Source organism: Schistocerca gregaria, chromosome 8, assembly GCF_023897955.1.
Source record: "Schistocerca gregaria isolate iqSchGreg1 chromosome 8, iqSchGreg1.2, whole genome shotgun sequence".
NCBI classification, from domain to species: Eukaryota; Metazoa; Arthropoda; class Insecta; order Orthoptera; family Acrididae; genus Schistocerca; species Schistocerca gregaria.
The window spans coordinates 186,360,854-186,379,896 of NC_064927.1; the positions used below are offsets into that span (position 1 = coordinate 186,360,854).

The window sequence follows — 19,043 nt, forward strand, 5'->3', positions numbered from 1 at the left end:
TGACCGCAGAAGAATGGTCAGTCTTTTGGAGCATGATACATTTCATACACAAAGCACCTAACCTGATCAGGAGTTTTCCCTATTTGTGCAATCCAGCCACATCAAGGGCCATGTGGCTCAGCAGCCATTGCTGGGATTTCTGATGTCCATCAGTACGAGCAACCACTCCTATGCATACATAGGGAGGCAGCTGTACATGTATCAGAAGTGTGGTATCTGTGTTGTCAGGGGACTCAGCCATATGGGTACATAACAGCCCCACCACTTGGACTGGCTACATGTGCTGGTGACCTAGCAGGGCGCAGGGGAACTACAGAGGGAAAGGAAGAGGGGAAGCGGGGGGGGGGGGGGGGGGGGGGGGTTATTGATGCAATAAATGCTAGGAAGGGAGTTTCTCATCAAATGACTCACACTACAGAGAGGCAAGGAGAACAAAATGGAAGGAAGACAGGAGACAAGGTCGATAGCCCAGGTGACATAAGTAAAAACACCGAGAATGGGGGAGGAGGGGGGCAGAGGGGAAGGGGCAAGGACGGGAGGGAGGGAAGGGCGTGAGGAAGGAAATGCAGTCCAGGAAGGAAGAATGGGCTCCAATAGCTAGGGAGCCTGTATGTACCATGCGCGAACTCGTGAAAGAACTGGGAGCGCCCTGGGGAGGCAAGATTTTGTCCCAGCAGTGACTCCTGTGTCTCTGTAATGATCATTTCACATGGTCCTCTAGACTCTGCAGCAGGTGGTGGTCAGCTCAGTTGCAATAATCCTGTCACAGCCTATGCACTCTGCATTTGGTGCCAATGACGTCCCACTTGTCACGTGGCAGGTCCCTAGCACCAGCCAATACAGTCTTCCGTGACATAACATGGGACTGATATGTCATCCTGTTGTGATAGTCATCTTCTGGCTTTCATGATTTGGTGAGCTGTAATAGCCACAGATGCCTGCAACCTGGGTGTCACAGTGGGTTGTGGTAGTGGGTCGACCAAAGTGGCTGTTGTAACACAATATGTAGTCAGAAGATCACTGCCAAAGTGCACTGAATGTTGTATATTGCCACCGTAATGTTTCCCCAAACACTGCCCGACCCAGCAAAAGCTACACACAAGTATCTGAGTAAAATAAATGGCCCAGGCATAGGATGTTCCCTGACCTTGGAGTGACTTCTCAACACTTGACACCACCAACAGCAGCTGCTTCGAGTACCACGGGATAGAGCCTGTACTCTCCACGATAATCCTGCTGCGATTGTGAGTGGACACTATAACCAATGAGTAATGCCAGGAATTTTGAAGTGCTGGCCAAAGTACTGTGTAACTGTAGTTTGCATTACATAGGAAGATGCTTCTGCGCAGAGAGGCAGAGCAATAGGGAAGTGTGGAGGGGGTAATGTCTGCATAAGCATGGTGATATAGAGAGTACAAAAGTCTGTGTTGCTAGGTTCATTTGCCTATGGTACACTGTATTATACGTTCACACTATGAGGGAATAATAAATTTTAAAACCTATTAAGATCAATCATCCACATGAGAGAAATCTTATTTCAAATCTTGATGACATTGTGTCTGCTGCTCTACAGCTACAGTCCATGTGGCAAGGTGAGAACAGCCTTTGTGAAGAAGTCTCGCACAATTTTTCTCAAAATGACAACTGTCTAACAACAAGACCATCGAAACTATTTGCAATAATTGTCATTTTACAACATAATTAACACTTCAAGCACAAACCAAAATCATTATATTTGTTTAACAACTGCTTCTACTCCAATGAATTTCTTTAAATACGGAGAGGGGGAGAGAAGGGGGGTGGAGTGGGGAGGGAGAGAGGGAGAGAGGGAGGGAGGGAGGGAGGGAGGGAGGGAGGGGGGGGGAGAGAGCGAGCGAGAGAGAGAGAGCGAGAGAGAGCGAGCGAGAGAGAGAGAGCGAGAGAGAGCGAGCGAGAGAGAGAGACAGAGAGAGAGAGAGAGAGAGAGAGAGAGAGAGAGAGAGAGAGAGAGAGAGAGGTATTTTTTTTTGGGGGGGGGGGGGGCACTGTAGTTAAATTTAAACTAAACAATGGAAAATCCAGGATGAAGTAGTGACAGTATTATGATAAGGATCGATTGCTACTCACCATATAGTGGAGATGGTGAGTTGCAGACAGTACAACAAAAAGACTACTAAACAAATTAGAATTATTGGCCATAAAAAGTAATTACACTACTGTGTAAAAGGTGGATATGTAATTATATTTTTTCAATCAATGACCATTATGAGTGTACACCATCATTCAACATCACATTTCAAAACCACATTTATGATCCATGAAACAAGCAAGTGATTACCATCATCTTTGAATGCCCCCCCCCCCCCCCCATAACATAACTAAAAACCACCGATATCTACACTGGTAATTTTAAGGCATTTTCCAATTTGTGGCTTGAAACTGACAGGTGATACCTGTACAAACACCAAAATTTCTTATAAATTTATCTGGCCATTTTCTCATGAATTATTAGAGCACAGAACTCACTGAGAATAGCTTAAATTGCACAACTAGCTAGCTGGCTGCTTCGCCTTAGGCAATGTGGTGAAAATTATAGTTACCAATCAAACAGCAGGAACTCTAGGTACGAATATCACCACTGTAGGAAGATACACAATTGCTACTTACTGTAAAGAAGACATGTCAGGTTGTACACAGGCCCAATTAAAAGTCACATATAGCTTTTGACCACAGCCTTCATCATAAAAGACACACAGGTGCGCGCGCGCCCCCCCCCCCCCCCCCACACACACACAGAGAGAGAGAGAGAGAGAGAGAGAGAGAGAGAGAGAGAGAGAGAAACTGTATACAAGTGCTAACACCAGACCGCCTTACCACCCTAAGACAGTGACCATGTATATGTGAGTAGTTCATGAGTGAACATGTGTGAGTTCTACTTCTGAGGAAGGACTTTGTACTTGGTACAAGATGCAGTATACTAAGAAATTCCTTTCTATATTCCTCTGTAATTCTAAGGAGCTTTGAGATTACCTCATCAGTGTTTGACAGTAATGGAATTTTATACAGAGATTGGAATAATTATGTTATTACTAAATGAAAATTCATACCTCTTTTAATCATTGGCAGCTCAACAGGTGCAAATGATTTGTCCAGGGCAGCAGGATCATCTACAAAATCGTCACGCAGGAGCTCCTTGAGTTTTTGTTCATCCTCTTCTTTATCAAACTTTCTCTCATACTGGAAAACACATTAAGATACTAAAGAAAGTCCTAGTGCCACACAATCAACAACATCCTCTATAGCAACCACATTAGTGACCAACTGCTGGCTTATAGTACTAACTTTGTACAGGCACATGTCTGGCTCTCAATGGTCAGGTAAAACCTCCCAAAAAAGTGGAAGAAACCAAAAGTAGCATGCTAAATTAACTCAAGCACATAAAACACACAACTAATTGACCTCTAGATCAAAGAAAATGCAGTATTATTCATTTAATCTCAAGAACATAAAATCTTTCATAGAATTCACACACATTACAAAATGTGTGTATAACTGAGATTGATTCCACTACTGCCAGGATACCAAACAATAAATCAATACCAGGCTCATCATCCAAAAGCAGCTTTCATAATCCAGCTTGAGGTCCAAAATTAATATAAAGTGAACAACAGGTCCATTGTGTACTTAGTAGAACATATGCCACACCAATTTGGTATAAATCATCATGTGCAAAGAGTACATTCTGATTCAAATTAAACTTCTAAGAGCACATCACCCAACACCAGGAGAAAAAGTACACATTCTTGATAGCAAGTTTCAGATTGTATCCATAGAGAAGTGCCTGTTGAAACAAAACAGAGCACCTGTGCAAGTGGTTAACATCTGCTGAAAGTCTCTTGACAATGAAGGTTCACTATCAAAATTGTTATCTGACATTTGTCAAGTGGCAATACAGTCACTGAACTACATACCATGCATCCCTAATTATCAAGTGCCTTAACTATGAGAATTACTGCCATATAAATTTAGTTGCCAAGAATTAAAACATCCACAGCTGCTTCTTCATTAAGCTGTGTGACACATCCCATGCCTTACTTGCAAAAAGACATCTTTCACCTATATACAATGATCTTTCAAAAAGTAAAGATACAATGGCTCACAGTCTTTAAATAGAAAATTTATTTACGTAACGTCAGTTTTGTTACATCTTATTAACTGGATTATTTGTTATTTTTCGACGTAACCACCCCCATTATCCAAACATTTGTTAAGTCGGTGCACAAGCTTTTGTATCCCATAGTCATAGAAGGTTGCCGCCTGTTGTCGGAACCACATTTCAATGTCAACTTTGATCTCTTCATCATCATGGAATGATTTTCCACCAAGATGTGACTTCAGGTAACGGAAGACATGGAAGTTCCGGGCTGTATGGTGGATGGTCCAATACGTCTCGTTTGAATTGTTTGAGCAGTGTTTTGGTTATGAGCGCTGTGTGAGGCTGAGCGTTGTCTGAAAGCAAACAGACTCCACTTGTCAGCATTCCCCTGTGTTTGTTTTGAATTCCCCTTCGAAGACATTTCAAAGTCTGGCAATATGCTTCAGCATTAATTGTCGTTCCAGGAGGCATAAATTCCAACAGAAGAATGCCCTGTCTGTCCCAAAAAACAGAAGCCACGATCTTCTTCGCTCAAATTGACATTTTGCATTTCTTGGCTTTTTGTGAATTTGAATGGCGCCATTGCATTGATTGTTGCTTGGATTCAGGTGTATGGTGATAAACCCATGTCTCGTCACCTGTCACAATGAGATCAAGGAACTCATCACCTGCTTCAGCTTAGCATGTGAGGAAGTCGAGTGCAAAGCCCATCCTTTTCTTTTTGTGTTCTTCCGTTAATAGTTTTGGAGCCCAGCATGCACACAATTTCCTGTACACTAACTTGACAGTCACAACACCATAAAGAGTTGTCATTGACACGTCCGGTGTGATCTGATACAATTCTTTCAATGTGAGACGTCTATTGGCACAAATTGCTTCCTCCGATCTCCAAAGAAGGGCATCAAAGATCACAGATGGCCAACCTGTTCTTTGTTCGTTATGAAGATCGGTCCTACCTTCAGAGAAATGACGACACCATTTTGTTACATTTTGTCGATTCATAATGTTCCCATAAGCAGAAACAATTTCTTTGTGAATATCTGCTGGTTGCTGACCTTTCGCATGAAGAAAATGTATGATGGAGCACATCTGGCATTTGGCAGGATTCTGAAATGGCGCAGCCATTTTAAACACGACCTACTCCAACCAGAAGCAACGTTCAACTGCCGAACGACCACGAGGAGAAAGATAACGGTTCAACCTGCATCTATACAGTGTGTTAACTGTAAGTTGGCCAATTTCAAAAGGGTGCAAGCCTGGCCCCCTAATTGACCACCACTGGGTGAGGAGCTGTGTGGCAGGGGGGAACATGCCACACCTGCCCCCCATAGTGCTGGCCCCAGAAACTGTACTTAAAGGTCTTACAAAAGAAGAAGTCACACACAGAAGTAAAAATTACTTAAATATTGTTTGTAAATGAAACTGAAATGTGCTGACATGTTCAATAAGGATTATTATGTAAACTTATACCAAACAACTTACATCACAGAAGAGAAACAGTATGAAATACAGTGAAGTACAACAAAGTAACACAGCAGACACACAATGCTCTCAATTATTTAATGTTGGCTGCAGTCGAAAACTAATGATTACTGGCTAAAGCCTTCTGACTTTTACCAGGTTCTGCTGATTGAGGACTAGGGAGCAAATTGGCCAACTTAAAGTTAATACACTGTGCAGTGAACTGTTTTAAATTAAGTAATCTCACAATATGTTGACATTTTGTCTTGTATTGTTCTGCCCCTGCATCATGAACAGGAATTTGTCACTCATATTTTATGCCACTTAAATGAACAAATATTAAATCAAACTATGACCAGAAACAATTATTTCAAATTTTTATCTTACCGTTAGGTTGAGCTTTGGCTTTGGTATGAAGGTGGCTTCATTATCTCTCTCGCTGCCATAGCTTACTCGAGTACCACGTTTCTTCTCTCCAGCTGCTAAACCTTCTGAAAATATACCTGTTGACTAAAAATACACTTGTCTAAGTAAACAACACAATAAGACTGCAACTAAACCAAATACAACCATTTTAATGTGCAAGTCAGAGTAAAATTAATTGATATGAAGGATTTAGCAGACGTTCGACAGAAGGAAGTGAAATAAAACTGGGTGTGTGGGATGATGGGGGAGTTGGGGTGAAGGGGGGAGGAAGGGGCAAGATTAAGCATGGGGAGTATGAGGGGGAGGAAGCAAAATAATATCTTCAGTTGAGAACAACACAATAGCAACAATACTAAGCCCAACTAAATCTCTTTCATAAGATAATTTGTTTGGTCAAATGTCTTTCTCATATTATTTTCACCTATTTTAGTAAGCATAATTTCTGTCACTATTAGCATGAAATGCACTAATTTCATGTTTTCCTTCTACATGGTCAGACAGATCAGCTAGGTAAGTGCCAGGCTCAAGTTCAGGGTTCCTTTCCTGGCTGATCCCTGGGAATGTGGCAATACTTTCGTAGCACAAATTATCTGCACCGTCGATAATGTCAATGCCAAACACAAGCACCATACAAAATGGAGAAAATGGAACAACCAGGCATGGCAGACCATTGCCTAGAGAATGGGCACAGATACTGTTTGACGAGACAAGGACCTTATCCCAGGTGACAACGTAATGTGATTCAATTTAAAAAAAAAAAAAAAAAAAAAAAAAAAAAAAAAAAAAAAAAAAAAAACTGCGATTTTGATTGCATCATAATAAATTCAAAAGAGAAGATGGGTACACACTTAGCAAACCATGGACGCGGGCTTTGGACATTGGATGAAAACAAACAACAACAAAAAATGTCTGAGAATGCAGGAAGGCTGGAATGCAGTTTTGAATATTGCATTGGCCCCTCACTCTTGCTGATGTAATCACTGTGAAGGATGCTTAACTCAACTTCCTATACATGTATTAATTCACCCATCTCTCGAGAATTCTGGACATTGCTGCCTTAGTGGTGTTCGCCTTTCTTATCTTGGCAGTCAGAAGTTTTATCTGTTAAGAAATCTGGTGGAGAGTGCTGTCAAAAGATGAGAAATTTTACCTCAACTGACACAGCTTGAAAACTGAGAACACCTCATACACCTATACCACTAAGGTAACTTCTTAAGCAAATGTTAACAGGTACCTGAAACTTCAATGTGTTTGTGTTTCACCTAGTTTAAAGCAATGAATGCCCTTTCCATGTTTCAAGGTTGTGTCTTTACTACCTTGTTCAGAAATGGTAACAAAAAAATCTCAAAATTTAGCACTGTCAGCATAGACGAATTGCTTTGCACCTGCTTTCCCTTATGTGAGGAATCTAGGGACCACAAAGACAAGACCATATTAATTACAGAGGTATTTAAGCAGCTATTCTTCCTACACTCTGTGTGCGATTAGAGCAGGAAGAAACCCTTACATATGGCACAATGGGAAATGCCATCAACCATGCACTTCTGAGTGGTTTTCAGAAGCTGAAGGTACATCATCTTAACTTACATTAAATATAGTGAAAGCCCCACATAACACAAGTTCATGTGCAACAAATATGCAACAATGCTGAAATTGAAAATTATTAAGGGCTTGAGTACCATGTGACTTATACTGTTCCCTATTATAAAATACAGGGTGATTCAAAAAGAAAACCACAACTTTAGGAATTTAAAACTCTGCAACGACAAAAGGCAGAGCTAAGCACTATCTGTCGGCGAATTAAGGGAGCTATAAAGTTTCATTTAGTTGTACATTTGTTCGCTTGAGGTGCTGTTGACTAGGCGTCAGCGTCAGTTGATGGCAAGATGGCGACCGCTCAACAGAAAGCTTTTTGTGTTATTGAGTACGGCTGAAGTGAATCGACGACAGTTGTTCAGCGTGCATTTCTACGAAGTATGGTGGGGGTGGTGTATTAAACGTTGGTATAAACAGTTTACAGAGAATGGGTGTTTGTGCAAAGGGAAAAGTTCTGGACGGCCAAGAACGAGTGATGAAAATGTAGCATGCATCCAGCAAGCATTTGTTCGCAGCCCAGAAAAATCGACTCACAGAGTTAGCAGAGAGCTGCAAATTCCACAATCAACTGTATGGAGAGTCCTACGAAAAAGGTTAGTTATGAAACCTTATCGTCTTAAATTGGTTCAAGCACTGTCTGCAGCTGACAAGATTAAAAGAATCAATTTCTGTGATTTTATCCTTGCTCAAATGGAAACAGATGAATCTTTCGTTTCAAAGATTGTGTTTAGTGATGAAGCAACTTTCCACACTAACGGGAAAGTCAACCGTCACAATGTCTGTATATGGGGCACTGAGAATCCGCGGGAAACAACTCAGTATGAACGTGACTCGCCTAAGGTGAACGTTTCCTGTGCCATTTCAGCCTATAAAGTTTTTGGTCCCTTTTTCTTCAAAGGTGCTACTGTAACTGGACTACAGTATCTGGAGATGTTAGAGAATTGGCTGTTCCCTCAGCTCGAACAAGAAGCACAACAATTCATATTTCAGCAGGATGGAGTGCCACCACATTGGCACTTATCTGTCCGTAACTAACCGAGGCAATGGATCGGCCGCCAGGCAGCCCGTGACAGAGCACTTCATCACTGGCCTCCAAGAAGCCCTGATCTTACCCCCTGCGATTTTTTCTTATGGGGTATGTTAAGGATATGGTGTTTCAGCCACCTCTCCCAGCCACCATTGATGATTTGAAACAAGAAATAACAGCAGCTATCCAAACTGTTACGCCTGATATACTACAGAGAGTGTGGAACGAGTTGGAGTAGCGGGTTGATATTGCTCGAGTGTCTGGAGGGGGCCATATTGAACATCTCTGAACTTTTTTTGAGTGAAAAAAAACCTTTTTAAATACTCTTTGTAATGACGTACAACAGAAGGTTATATTATGTTTCTTTCATTAAATAAACATTTTTAAAGTTGTGGTATTCTTTTTGAATCACCCTGTATTCTTTGTACAAAATCTTGAAAGAGCAGTATATGACTAACATTAGACAATCAAGTGGTGAAGCACTGCTAAAAGAGCAGTATATGACTAACATTAGACAATCACATGGTGAAGCACTGCTAGGGACAATGAAAAATCTTAACTCTTTGGTATACATATACAATATGATAAGATGGGTGAAGAAAGTGTGGGTAGTGTATATAATGCGTATTAAGTTCAGTATCACAAGTACAAATTTGTTTGGAGGTGAATATCTGTAAATCTAAAGGCAAACTGATCTGCACAATATTATTATAAGAGGTGGAACAAATTAATAAAAATGGAACACAATCTTTGGACATGCCTGGTGATGTCTAAAGGAGCTGATAAACTAGAAATAATTTAAAAATTGAAAACAATTCAGCTGGGGATGAATGGTGGGTGGTGACATAGGCAGCAGTGCACCAGTTCAGCTTCTGGTGGGACTGTCCCCAAATTTAAAGTACTGTCCAGGATCCCTGGTAGAGAGACTCTGGGCACACTTTTATTTTGCCTTGTGCCAAATTTATGAATCACGTGAACAAAGAGAAAGAATTACATGTAAATTTCCTGCCCCAGACACTATACATGATTTGAAATACACATCTGCCTGTCAAATTAGAGTTGGTTGCAAGTTTCGAATCCTATTTGAACATTTTGGAAACAAAAAAGATTGGCATCCAGAAAAGACATTTTTTTCTTCCTCGAATGATGAAGATAATTTATCAGTTTCATCTGTTCTTAAAGTTAAAAGATATATGGCTTTCAATAAAGGTTTGTTTCTCCATATGACTGATGAAAAAAAATGACTTCACAACAAATTGGTTGTTTTTTTTTTTAACATCACCATGTTTTCAATAAAATCTGAAAGGAAAAACACTATAGTATATCATCAGAATAATAATAATAATAATAAAAATTCTGGCATAACAACGGTGTTATAAAAATAAAACAGTTATAACTCTCTTTGTGAAGAAACATACGTCTGAAGATGATGCTGTGAAATGTGCTGCAGTTGCACCTGTTTATCACAGTGTAAAACACAGCCTTAGCTACAAGTCATTGGATTGCCACATGAAATTACATCTTTTCTTGTTCCAGAGGGTAATACTGCATCTAAAATTTCATGTGGACGAACTAAGGCAAGGCTGCCTCAAAAAATTTTCTCGGTCCATACAGTGAAGATGTAGTCATAGATGAGCTTCATAAAGCCTTTTATTTTTGTCTTCTGATGCTTCAAACTAAGGAAATACAAAAATTTTCCTTATGCAACTCAGTACTTTGATGTTATCTGCAGGATATGTCACGGACTGCTAGATTTTATGAAGACTCCAAAGAACGCCACAAAGACATTTTATAGCAATAAAGAACAATACATAATTTAATGGCTTCCATCTGAATCAAGGAAGTGCGTACAGTGCTGACACAGCTCCAGTGAGCTATGGCAAAAACAATTCAGTTTTTGTCTTACTGAAAAATGACAATCCATCCATTTTGAGTGGTAACTGCAACTGTCAGGCCATAAATAATATTGTAAAACATGACATTAAAATATTTCGTTATGATATAAATGCAGTAGTTTTCAAAATTTACAGTGTATCTGGTTCCTCTGCATCAAATGTTTAGTCACTAATAGAATTCTGAGTGTGTGGAAATATGAGTTTATAGAAATATTACAACACATCCATACAAGATGGCTCTTGCTACTTCTTGCAACTGACAAAACTGTGTACTGCTGGCCTACCATCAAGCCACATTTTATTTCAAATGCCGAATAATATTATGCAAGACTGATTTGACAGTTTATGACCTCGAATGGGGAGCATAACACTGAAGAAACTGAACATTCACTTCCTCAGTGCTATCTATGTTTTGTGCAGCATATTGTGTCCCTGAATGAAACTACTGTCAGAAAACTGGTAAAAACTCAGTTACTTACTGGAATCTTAAGAGCAAGCTAGAAAGCAGGAAAAAAGATAAATTATTAGGAAAGAAAGTTCATGAAATCCTGGAAGAAATACCAAAATCACATAGATTGAGTTTTGAAAATGATGCACAGTTTTTCTTGTTATATTGCATTGACTATTTGTCCTAAATCTATGACTTTTCTGAGGACAATGTGTTCCACCAGCTTACAAATTGTTCACTTCAAGAGCAAGAAGATTTTCACCTGCAATGGCAGTATGTTTTAAAGGTTACCAAAAAACTGAATTTCAACCTCTGATTTCCAGGATGCAAAGGCTGGACTTGATGAAAGTGACACAGAACACCAGATTGTATAGATCTCAATAAGTAGGAGTCCACAACTGACACCTACCATTCCCAACTGCTTTGACTCATAGCATACATACTTTCCGTTCCTACCAGTAAGTTTAACTCATTTACTGAAAGAATCTTCAGTATGAGGAAGAATAAGTGATCAGAAAAAAGAAATCAAATGTCCATGGTGTTAAGGAAAAGAGAACTTTGAATAAATGAGAGTTTTTCAGAAAATTGTGGTGAATTGCCACCTTTCTTGAAACGTCGAGTCCCTAGACATAGGCATGCGTAAACAAATCAGCGCCAACTTTCAAGTGTCTGTAGTTTTGTAGTACAAGTTAAGAATAAGGTTGTTATTTATGTATTTTGAGGAGGAGTGTGCTATACGGACAGCTGCTTTTTATGAAGCCAATGACAATATAACAGTGACACATAAACTGAAGCTAGACTTTAATATCATACTTCATTAGAAATTTGGGGAGATATGTTCCATATATGCAACTAATTGAAGGCTGTTTCTTTAATGCTACATGCATTTTACTTCTTCAGTGGCGGTTTTCAGCACTGTTAGCTCAAGAGTGATTGTGGTCCCAGAGATGTGTTCATTAGTCTCCATGCTCTAGCTGGCTGATTTACGGCATTCTTTCAGCACTATTTGATTAGAAACATCGCATACATTACTTGCAGTTTGCATTTTGTGCTCAACATATGTTTACAGAGTGTAGTGTTGCCAACTCAATACTACACACCATAAATACACATATTTTGGACACAAAATGCAAAGTGCAAGTAATGTATGCAATGTGTTGAACCAAATGAGGGTGACAGAATGCCTGATATCACAAGAAAACTAATGAACACATCTCCAGGACCTCATGCATGAGCTTTGGAAATCGCGACTGAAGGTGCTTCACAAATAAAAGCAGCGCAATGTGAACGGCAGTAAACAAACTCCCTTCAATTAGTTGCATACACGGAACAATGTCTCCACGAATTTTGAAGCAACTAAGGAAAGACAGAAAACAGAAAATATGATGTCTCATCAGGAATCTCTATGTCCCTTGGAACCAACTGCAACTGGTGCAGAAATGTGAAACAAAGAGGCTATTTTAGTGGCTGATTTTGTTAACCTGCCATGTCATGTCACAGAGTAACAGCAACATTCTGATGACAATTTGAGAATATAGTGACAAGCAACATGCGGCAACTTATGCAGAAACGTTTAAGGATGTAAAAGACTTATCTAATAAAATATATTCTCGTTAACACTGTTTTATAAATCACAAATTCAATCATTCAGTACAGTAGCCAAGCATTTTCTGTCACATATGTTGGAATTAATAACTCACAACCAAAATATCGCGTGCCAAACTATAACAAAACATGGCCCCACTAGGGATCTGCCTGTCACCATTGTTTCCATTAAAATTATCCACACTAGTTAAATCCTTAACAATGCACCAAACTAATCCCTGGGTAAGAAAAAAGCATAAAGAACATAGTGCTTATTTTCTCATCTTTCACTGTTTATCTCAGTTATCTTTCTAGTGACAAAACAGTTTGAATCTTTGACAACAACAAATAACAGCAAAGCATGAGGACTGGCATCTGCCCAATTCGTAACCTTAGTCTGTTTTAACTTAAGTGTGCACACACAGTTTACTAACAGTATGGACGTAGACAATCATCTGACGTGGTTTTACTCTGTGACAGTAAAACTACTAATCTACACTGAGAAACTGCACTAGTAGAACTAATCCTATGACAAACTGGATAATGATATTTGGCTATAAATACACTTTTCAAGATGAACATAGGATCAAATGGGATTTTAGCAAAATTCTCCTGTTCTTCAGTTACACAGTTCTCCTAGCAAGACCATGAAAACGATCTTGTGGCGATATTTGCTCAGGGTATTTAAAAAGGGCCGCTCACATTTACGAATCGTTAAGTATTGCAACGTTATAAGATAACACAAGCGACACAAACACTCAATGCTACTTAGTGCAGCACCTACTGTATCAAGTACCAAACAGGAGGAGTCAGTCACAAGCAAAACAATTATTAGACGATTCCCAACCTGCACATAGTTGGCGTTCCTTGCCCTGTTCGGTCTCGGGTCCCTTTCTTTTTTATTATCTCTCCATCTAGGGTGCTGTTCCGTTCCCTTTCCATCACTGACAAAAACAATAAAATTGTAAATAAGTTGCTTTGCTTATAAAATACGTAGGCACATATACGTAAAAGAAAACATATACTAATTGTAGAACACACTCTTTATTTTTATTTCGCTGCACATTTACGTTGGGTCTGTACACTTTACGCTGCTTAGAATCGCCAATGTTAGCCTTTCCTGCTGTTAAAGCACCAAGTGTTAGATCCCGTGCGCCCCTGAAAGATGGTAATCGCCCAGGAGACGCAGAAGTCCCAGGTTCGATCTTTATAGAACCTATCAAGCTAGAGATCTGTTTGTAATCCTTATTGCCTGCCATTATCACGAGAAAACTACAGTACACACGCCGGACACATTACACATTTATCAAGTACATAAATACAATGACATGAAATCCGTGTTTACAAGCACAAGCACAGCATTCGCTTGTCTTCTGTTTCAAAACTATTGCCAACATCATAAAATTAATAGCTGTCACTGAATTTACTTTTTTGTTTGTAAATCATTTGATTCATTCTTACGATTGTGGAAATCTTCCAAAACAGCACTCGATTCACGAACTAATAATTTCAGCTGCTACACTAAAACATTATTAGAGCATACAATAAAAAAGTGACATTGGGCGGCGTCTGAGGATCTGAAGTCGATAACGGGTCGTCAATGCATAAACAGTTAGTTTATTTACGAGGTGATGTGAATCAACGTGAATGAATAAAATGCGAAGTAATAAGTACTATAGCTGCGTAGATGCATCAAGGATTAGTGTAGGCTACGCATGGTGAATTATTGCTATTATTTTTATGTACTTCTGCATACGCCGGGCGATCGGCTGGAAAATTACAAAAATCGTCATTAGTATTGTTAAATATGAGTTCAGCAGCGTTAAGGGCGTACGCCCAAGAATATTTCAGCTCCATTAATTCAATAGCTGAAAGAATTCGGGCAGACGTCAATACAGCCGTAACTGCGTATGAAGATTTGTGGCATACATTAAGTCCTGAAGACCAAAATCAGGTTCTAGACGATACCATTATACATCCCGAGGCTGTACTGAAATATTCTCTTTGTCAACAAAATGAAATAGAAATTGAATGTTTTCCACGGCTACGATTAGAAACGGGTTATAAATATGTGACAGATGACGACGGAGGAAAGGAACAAGCAAGTGACTTTTTCTTCTATCACCTCCCCCCTTCATTGCTAAACCATGAATATAGGCATTCAGTTCTTTAACAGACTTGTTTGTTCACAGGTCGTGAAATGGAGGGATGAACACTCTGCACCATTTACATGGATGACCCAAAGCCAACTGAATCTCAGCATTATGGACTCCACTGAAAAAGATAGCAGGAAACCTCCATTACAGTCTTCTGACACTTTATTTACACCATCAAAGAAACCTTTCAACACCTCTGACGGTTTTGTTGACCCACCAGATGTAGTGTTGGGTGGATCGTCATCTCGATTGGCATCTAGTCTTAGTCCAAAAATCAACTTAGCAACAAAAAATCCCTGTGGAGAAGATAACTTACTAACAAAACTTAAAAATAAGACGGCAGTATTAAAAATACAGACAACTTTGAAATCTACAATAGGCAAACCAGAACCAGAGAGAGTTCCTTGTCAGTCTGATAATGACAAACAAGCCCTTGTTCACACAAAGACAATTCGCAGTACTACAAACAATTTGAAGAATACAAAGAATTTGGGTAATAAACCACTGGTGTCTAAACCAAAGACTCCTCCTCCACCACCTCCCACAAAACAGAAACCTATGTCAGAAACCAAGCTAGAGGAAGATCCTGAAAGAAAAGCTTTATTGCCAGGTGCTCCTTCTAGTGGTCAGAACTCTAGAGAAACTAAGGAACATTTGGTAGTGAAATCTACTACTTCCATTGATTCAATTGACTTAGATGATTTCCATATTAATCTGAACAGTCCATCAAAGGATGTTCCAAAAACAGGTTTTGATTTCCTAGACAACTGGTAGTTGTGCTTCATTTTTTCCATTTTTCTTTTGCATGGGTCACCAAAGATACATCTACTGAACCATATTTATGGTGTGTAAAGCCTCAAAGTCTTATGCTCTGTCTTACTTTTGTATTCCTATGGTTCATAACTGTGATTTATTAATTTTAGAGATGTTCAACACTATATCCTGTATTGAGAACCTGAAGAACTGCATAGTGTATTTTTGCTGTCTTGAACAAGATATATCTAGCTAGAGTATGAAAAGATTAACGAAACTGTAGTGGTATACATTTTCTGAATATTTTTACAATTTTTGTAAGTGGATATTATAATGATTTTAGTGAAATATGAAAAAGTATTACTTTTACCTGTTTCATACCAGAAATAGTGTTGATGTACCTGAGTGTTAAAAAGGCTCATAACCTGTAAGAAGTTTTATTCTCATCCAGTATTGGAAAAATATAAGCTTGCGATTATTTATTTTTATGTTGGAGTCGAAGTATTGTTACATTTCACAGATTAACTGAAGCCTTTGATATTGCTTTTCCAAGTAGCAACCAAAATATTATCTTTCAGCATAACCTATACCTTGGGCTATGTTACAGATCAGTTTGTCACTACAACCTGCATCCCAAAACACACATGATGAAACTGACATCCAGTATTGGTAGATTCAATTGAAGGCATTTCACAGAGTTGTGGTTTTCCAATAAAAACTGATCTGATGTTTGGTATGAATAACAAATTGATACCAGGGATCACCGTGCTTAGCAGCATGTTGAAACTGGGGAAATTCATCCTCAGATGCTGTTTGAAATGAATATCAAAACTTCCTACTCCTCTGTTGATTTTTGAAGGTATTTTTCGTCATTTTTAAAACAGTTGTGGATAAATTGTTTTGCCTCACTCCTTTTTGAAAATTTGCAGTTATAAAATGCAAATCATAATTGGCAATTATTCTATAGAGTCATGCATTTTAAGTTCCAGAAAATGAGAATCAGATACAAGTTGCACTGATTCAGTGTTACTTTTGTTCTCTCTCTCTCTCTCTCTCTCTCTCTCTCTCTCTCTCTCTCTCTCTCTCTCTGTCTGTTTTGTTACCCTTTGTTACATTGTGTGTGACTACATGTTGTTTGACTAGTCAGTGGATATGCTTTTAACAAATGTTACCTGTCCCCCCCCCCCCCAACCCCCCTCCCTCCCCCCCCCCCCCCAAAAAAAATCGGACTGTGCTTGAAAATTGGCACTTCACTCCACTTTAATATTTAATTGTAGACTTGATTTAACAGTGATTGGTGTTAGTATCTGTGTGGAATGTTTACCTGGGTAAAACATGTTGTTTCCATTGCTAACAATCAGAAACGAGTAACACTAATCTGTATTGTCTTCATTCTTTCTTAGGCAAACTATGAAACATCGTATTCCATGACAGCCATTAGTATCATGAATATATCTTGTAGTTAAATGTAGCAAATAAGAACTTATACTGAATTGTGTCAGGCTATGGATATCTATAAATCAGTTGCTGGCTATATGCCATATGGGAGTGCACTGGTGTGATGGTCACCGTTAAAGAATACAATTCTCCAACAGTTAAATATATCTGTTACTGAACTTGGTCATTTTTTGTAAATCGAGAATTTTTTTAATGTCTTACAAACTCAAATGGAAGAAACCAGACAGATGTTATAGAATCAGAGATACAAATGAAATGTGGCAAGTGTCTTTGTTTCACTTTGTGTGTCATGTATATATTAAGGTTATTGGTCAACATGCATATTAACATTCAGGATGCATCAACTCTATAATTGTATTTATTAAAAATTGTTTTAAATTTTTGTTGTGTAATTTTTTTTTACTTATTTTGAGAGTAAAAAGTGAATTTAAATATATAACTATGTTAATCATTATTGCATTTACTGTTTACCTTGAAAGGAACAAGAAAATGTAATATACATGCAACTTTGTGCCTTCCCAAGTGCAGCTTTCTTTTGTCGAGTATATTTTCTAAGTATTAACCATTCTGCAATGCTAGTCCTTTACTGCTGTTACTTAATGTACCACAATGTAGTTTTCAATCTCGAGCCCATGACTATTGTTACTGGCTTCCTGTTTCACATGACAGTGTACTTACCTTTGTATCACAGATTGAGGTGTCAGTTTATTAATGAAATAACTACTCAGGTAATTCCTTTCACAACTGCCATGTTCACAAACATACCATTTGTTGTTATAGCACAATTATGATGCTGTATATAGCTCAGCATTCCAAAATACTGTTTCTTCCAGGGCATTAATTGAGAAAAGGTCAGTAACATCTACTAGAAATTCAAGTTAAATATTGCTAGTGCTATTTCCGAAAGGGTGGTTGGTTTATTTAATGATCAGTTTTGTTTATGGTGGCTTCTTTAATATAAAAAAATAAGGAAGGTAGTTATCCTCTGATACTCATAATTATGACTGTGGTGCAAGTGCAAATTTTCTTATCCATGGCCTGATGTACTGTGTTGGTAAATTGCAAAAATGCTTGATTTTATTATCAGTACGAGTATGCTGACTTCAGTATCAGAATACGAACTGAACTGTAAAACTGCTAGCATAACAATGAGGTATTTTCATTGACTCATCAAGTTTCTGATAAAAGTAAATCACTTATCGAACATAGCAGCTGTGATTGTTACTACTGCATCAATTTAATTTTTTTTTTTTTTTTTTTAATGCTGTGAACTATGTAGGTCTTATTTAAATGAAACATTATAGTCAGTAATTAGTAATTAATTTCCTGTGCACATTTGCTAACAACCTCTGTAGGTTTCTTGCATTTGTTTTGTGTATATTTCTGTATCCTTTACATTTTTTCAGTGCAATTTGCATTTGATTTTTATGTATTTTCTTATTATAAGCTGGCACTTCCCAGTATTGTGGAATAATTTGGAAAAGCTAGTGTTTAGGATGTAGTGGTTATGAAATGTGTGATTTCTCTGCCCATGACACTTTTTTCCTTTAATTATAAAATTACTAAGCAAGGATGCTCCTAGGATGCATCTATGAATTACTTTCTATGAAGCTTAATTTTCTCGTCATTTGGCTGTATCTGGTTTATTGTACTGTAGCCAGTGGCTGTAATTCCCAGAAGACACATAGATGTTAGAGATTTGCTTTGCTGATGTGGTAGAATGCTGTATAGACTTCAGTGCCCCTTGGCTTTGTACCATAAGATAATTTTTTTTTGCGTGTGTAGAAATGCATCATGATTTATAAATGTTCCAGTAAAGTATAAACCAAATTGTGCCAGTGATTACTATGATTTTTACTGGCATATTAGGATGATGTCTCTAGCATACACCAATAATTTCATGTAGTTATACAAATGTTTGAGATTTGCCAAATCTCGTATTGTGTGTAAAATTATTTACCAAAAAAGCAATGTCTTCGGTACCCACAGGGCTAGTTTGAGAAGATTTTTCCACACAAGCAACACCACACCTAACCCCCTCCCCCTTCCACCACACACACACACACACACACACACACACACACACACTTTTTTCACTTGTCAG

General features: G+C 38.5%; 2 protein-coding genes across 4 annotated transcripts in view; one reads left to right on the forward strand and one right to left on the reverse strand.

Annotated features, from left to right (window-relative positions):
• LOC126284021 (DNA-directed RNA polymerase III subunit RPC4) overlaps positions 1-13,960 on the reverse strand; it is a 48,274-nt gene extending 34,314 nt beyond the window's left edge. For both annotated transcript variants that reach the window (XM_049982570.1, XM_049982569.1), the window contains exons 1-4: positions 13,614-13,960; positions 13,420-13,516; positions 5,984-6,106; positions 3,087-3,216 (exon numbers count right to left, since the gene is read on the reverse strand). In XM_049982570.1, coding sequence (XP_049838527.1) covers positions 3,087-3,216; positions 5,984-6,106; positions 13,420-13,516; positions 13,614-13,831 — 568 coding nt within the window. In that variant the 5' untranslated portion in view covers positions 13,832-13,960. The remainder of the gene's footprint in view (positions 1-3,086; positions 3,217-5,983; positions 6,107-13,419; positions 13,517-13,613) is intronic.
• A 55-nt stretch (positions 13,961-14,015) lies between these two features.
• LOC126284022 (uncharacterized protein C1orf198 homolog) lies at positions 14,016-18,714 on the forward strand. 2 transcript variants are annotated; one of them, XM_049982572.1, is made up of 2 exons: positions 14,016-14,677; positions 14,765-18,714. In XM_049982572.1, exons 1-2 carry the CDS (start codon positions 14,651-14,653, stop codon positions 15,500-15,502), a joined length of 765 nt encoding a protein of 254 aa, XP_049838529.1. In that variant the 5' UTR covers positions 14,016-14,650; the 3' UTR covers positions 15,503-18,714. The 2 variants fall into 2 exon arrangements, with proteins under 2 accessions (XP_049838529.1, XP_049838528.1); XM_049982571.1 differs by having other exon boundaries at positions 14,017-14,673; positions 14,765-16,532.
• Positions 18,715-19,043: the final 329 nt, after the last annotated feature.